At 49.3% G+C, this 4,344-nt stretch overlaps 1 protein-coding gene across 1 annotated transcript in view; it reads right to left on the minus strand.

Annotated features, from left to right (window-relative positions):
- Nucleotides 1-393: 393 nt before the first annotated feature.
- The window catches only part of LOC127751062 (diacylglycerol kinase theta-like), a 22,020-nt gene continuing 18,069 nt past the window's right edge, over nucleotides 394-4,344 (minus strand). Inside the window, exons 3-6 of the mRNA XM_052274026.1 lie at nucleotides 2,491-2,593; nucleotides 2,119-2,339; nucleotides 1,306-1,462; nucleotides 394-573 (exon numbers count right to left, since the gene is read on the minus strand). Of these exons, the coding sequence (XP_052129986.1) occupies nucleotides 554-573; nucleotides 1,306-1,462; nucleotides 2,119-2,339; nucleotides 2,491-2,593 (501 nt within the window). The 3' untranslated portion in view covers nucleotides 394-553. The remainder of the gene's footprint in view (nucleotides 574-1,305; nucleotides 1,463-2,118; nucleotides 2,340-2,490; nucleotides 2,594-4,344) is intronic.

A 4,344-nucleotide genomic window follows, 5' to 3' on the forward strand; every position in this document is an offset into this window, starting at 1 on the left:
CCCGCCCCGCCCGCCAGCCTCCCTGCGCAGGGTGGTGGCGGCGGCCTGCGGACCCATCACGGCCGTAGCTTACATTGTACGAGGGAAACACGATAAGCTGGAGAGAAAGTCACAAGGTGGATATTCCACCCTCCACTCTCAATCCTCACATGAGTAGTGTTTGACCGACAAACACCAGATGCATAACAACGAGTATATTTAACTAAGAATATATACTTATAGCGGCAGAACGGGCTGTATTCTATCACTCTCGCATAAGCCTAAGCCTCGGCCACCCTACCGATGGGGTAACCTGATGACCTGGCGGGGAAGGGGGGCCGAAATTGTTGGAAACTATATCGAAATAAATCCAAATAGGGAAAATTGGCGTTGAATACTTCTGTGGGAAAATCACATACAGACGAAGGGAAGCAGAAAATCTAGTTAACTTACCGACCTTGACAGCGGAGCGGTCAGCTTGAGCCACCAGAGCCCGGCACTCAACGCGCTCCGTTTCAATAGAAGCACACACAATTAAGAGAGGGATCGACACAAACATACGGCGGCTGCATGCTCACACTAACACAAATTCACCTAAAACAAAGCAAAATGATAAATAATAAATACCAACAGTAAATAACACAAACAGCAAAGAGAAAAATAAAACGAATGAAAGAAAACATTGCAAAAGAGGAAATGAGTGATACTATGCGGGAGAGCACAGACACGACCAAGACCAAACCGTGTGCACTTTGACACCCTAGCCATGCGGGCGGTGCGAACCTACTCGCAGGCGGGTGATAGGCTAGGTAGCCCCGCCTAAGGGATCATCCAGAAAGTACGTCCGTCCTTCACCGTTGCGAAGTTCACACACTCTGAGCTCTCATAGCGCCTTGTAGGTAGGCAACATATTGCATGCTGTGCGTGCGTGTACTGCGGGATGGCCTACCTGGAGTTTCGCAGGCGCCGAGCTCCAGTACTTTGCCCAATGTATCTGAGAATCACGGACGAACTTTCTGGACGCTCCCTTGCACGCCAGCGTGCGGTATGAGTCGTCTACCTACACGGAACGTTCCAGCCACCAGGTTTGCCAGATGGCTGGTTCGGTTCGCACATAACTCGCTCTCCGCGTTGGGCGCAAAGCTCGAAGCAAAGCCCGTTTACCTCTAACATTGTCTTCCACATCAAAAAAAGGCTCAAGAATCCAATACACTTGATGAAAAATCATAATGAAACAAAAAAACATGCAGAGAAAGTCGTGCAAGAAACCGAAGAGTCACGATAGAGGCAAAAAAACGTAGCCAATGTGTAATGTTTTGAACTCACATGAGAGCGTGTCTTTCCTCCGGACCTGCACCCCTATGATGGCTTCCATTGGCACCTCTGTGCGCGGTATGCTCACTGCGTGCGGGGGCAGGTAGATGGGCTGGAACTGGCCGAAGTTGCACTCCTCGGGGATGGACTTCTGACACGAGGCATGAGACTACGGGGACAGAAAATGACAGCACAACAATTATTACACACATACGTTTACCCCCAATACATGAGGGCCAATTTAATCTGGTCTCTGCTATACAGTAATATATTTTTCTGTCAGTGTATTTCTGAAACCTTCTGCGACAACATTTTTCAAAAACGATGACGGACTTTAAAAAAAACAAAAAAAAAACGAAGTTACCAATTTTTAATTTGGATGTGACGTGGGTGTCACAGTTGACACGGGCATAAACCTCTTTACTGATCGCGTCAATCCCCCAAGGACAGGAAGCGCTTCCGACTGTTCGTCCGACTGTTCCACTTCCTCCTGCTTCCCATTGCGAGCACAACAAGTTGTGTGTCGCGCTCAGCGCCGCACCGCGGGTCGCGGCGCGGGGTGCGCGATACTCGTAAGTCACGCAACGGGGCGCGGCGCAGAGGGAAGAGGGGCTCGGGGGCGGGGGGAGAGGTTCCCACCTGCCATCGCGAGGCAAAAGTTCTAGCCACGGAGAGAGACCGATTCAATGGCCCGACCTTATCTACATATCATTCATCCACATGAGCCCCATTTATTTACTTTTTTTTCCGTCGATACTGAGGGGCTACGAGAGCAGAAAACAAAACGAATACAAATCAACATCGGCTGTGAATACTACTACGCACCGTGAGCCCGCACCACTCGCACCGCGTCCCCGCCAGGCACTCCGCCGACCAGCACGTCTTCCTGCACACGCAGCACTTGGAGTTGGCCGGCAGGTTCCCTTCCCGCCAGTGGTGCGTGTGGTGCACCATGGACAGGTCCTTGCCCGGTAGGTAGGTGGCGTTCTCCTTGCAGTCCGCCACGGCCAAGTCCATGCACTCCGGGTGCACGAAATACTCGCAGACTGCAACAGGAGAGGTGCGCTATAAAGGCATCGCCTGGGTAAAATGACAATGGACGGCATAGAACTCATGATACATCAGACAATGTGTGATATGTGATTTTTTCTTCCAAGTTTTCTACCGTTAGTGAGCCATTGCGTCTCGTATACTCACTCTCACAATGCGCCGCCAGCCCATCGCCTAAACCTTTCCGACACACGTTGCAAAACTTTCTCTTGTGGTGCGACTGCTCCGACCAGCAATGGGCAACCGGGTTCTGGAACAAGAAAACAACAAAAATCCATTAGTAACCTGGACCTATTTGCTTCTGTGATTGCCCTCGTCGTAATTATTTAAGAAATGTCATCTAAGAACCAAAATATTTTAAAATCCTGAATATATTTGGAAGTGTTGCAATCCAATCTCCATGTGGGACATAAAAGGTGAGGTGCGAAATACAGCGGCCAGCGGCGGCCACAGGCTACAGGCTCACGAACAAAACACCATTAAAGGAATAATGTAAGCTCGGATGTAAGTAACAATCAGAATCCTAGTTGGTGGGGCAGTTTTTAGTTTAGGTCAAAAAGGCTAAAGGCAAGGCGCCTAAGGCAGCGGCCGCCGACCAGGATGCAGCCCACGATGAATGAAGAGCCCGTGAGCTTGGCTCGGTGGCCAACAGGAGCTGCGCGCTGCCAGCCCAGTCTGGGGGCCGGGGCCCGGGCCCAGCCTGCGCCACGGATGAATGGGATACCGGTCGATAGGCACGCCTTTAGGCACGCCAGCCGCGCCTCACCGGCCACTAGGCAAAGGGGGCTGGGGTACTTATGGGCAAGGGTGCCATTGCTGGGATGCCATGGCCTGGGGGAGCAGCGTGGACTACACTGTCAAAAAAATCGTGCGGCAAAGGACAGGAAAAGTACAGGGTTTCCGTACATGATGATCCGTACTTATTTACTGTAGTGCCCGTAAGGGGTCTTCCAGAAAGTAACGCCCGTTTTTCTCATCATCTTTCGACAAATAACGGGAGCTCGGCGCCTGCGAGACTCGGGGTAGGCCAACCCGCAGTACACGTATGCACTGCATGCAGGGTGGTGCCTACCTCCCAGGCGCTAGAAGACATTGGCTCAACTTCGTAACGGCGATTGGACGCACTGTAAATTGCTTACGAACTATAGGTTCGTAATGCAAACCAAAACGTTCGTAGCTTACGAAGGATTGTCAAACGTTGTATTACGAACTAATTGTTCGTAAGCTTACGAACAAATAGTTCGTAATGCAAGCCGATTGTTCGCAAGACCCGTCTAGCCTTACAAACAATCGCTTTGCAATACGAACAATTTCTTTGCAATACAAAGAACGGAAATTGTTCGTAACGTTGCAAAATATTTAGTTCGTAAGCTTTTTACAGTGCGTTCTTTCTAGATGACTCCTAACGGTCCGTGTTCAAAATTCCTGTACTCCGTACTCAAAACAACGCACTGGTAATTTTCCTGTAAACCTACCTACTTTTTTTCACAGTGACCAGTAACCAGCCAAATTTAGGCATCAACATAATACTGAATATCTGTTTATCGAACGAAAATCGGCATTATCCAAAATTTAAAGGCAATCTTCACAAAACCTGGAAATTTCCTCTGTTGAACTGACTAAGTAAGATCAATCGACAAAAAATAAATAAATTGTGCTAGAATCATCATTCACGTAACTTCCGCGTACACCAAAAACATGCAAAGAGAGTTGAAATTTATAAATTGAGACTGTCGGTTGACCCACTGTGGCCTGGCGTGAATCAAGGGATATAAGGGCTCTTATGTTTATGACACAACCAAAGAGCGGTGACAGGGGACTGCTACTGGGGACGAACGGAACGGACGGAGAAAACGATTGCCCCCAATCTATATTATCAACGTCAATCGGCTTATCAAAACTGGAACGTTAATCGGCAATCTTTATCAAAACTGGATAGAGGGACGGAGGGAGGGGAAGGGAAGGAGAGAGAGAGAGAGAGAGAGAGAGAGAGAGAGAGAG

This window comes from Frankliniella occidentalis, unplaced genomic scaffold, assembly GCF_000697945.3.
Source record: "Frankliniella occidentalis isolate FOCC.00 unplaced genomic scaffold, Focc_3.1 Scaffold327, whole genome shotgun sequence".
Classification (NCBI taxonomy): Eukaryota; Metazoa; Arthropoda; class Insecta; order Thysanoptera; family Thripidae; genus Frankliniella; species Frankliniella occidentalis.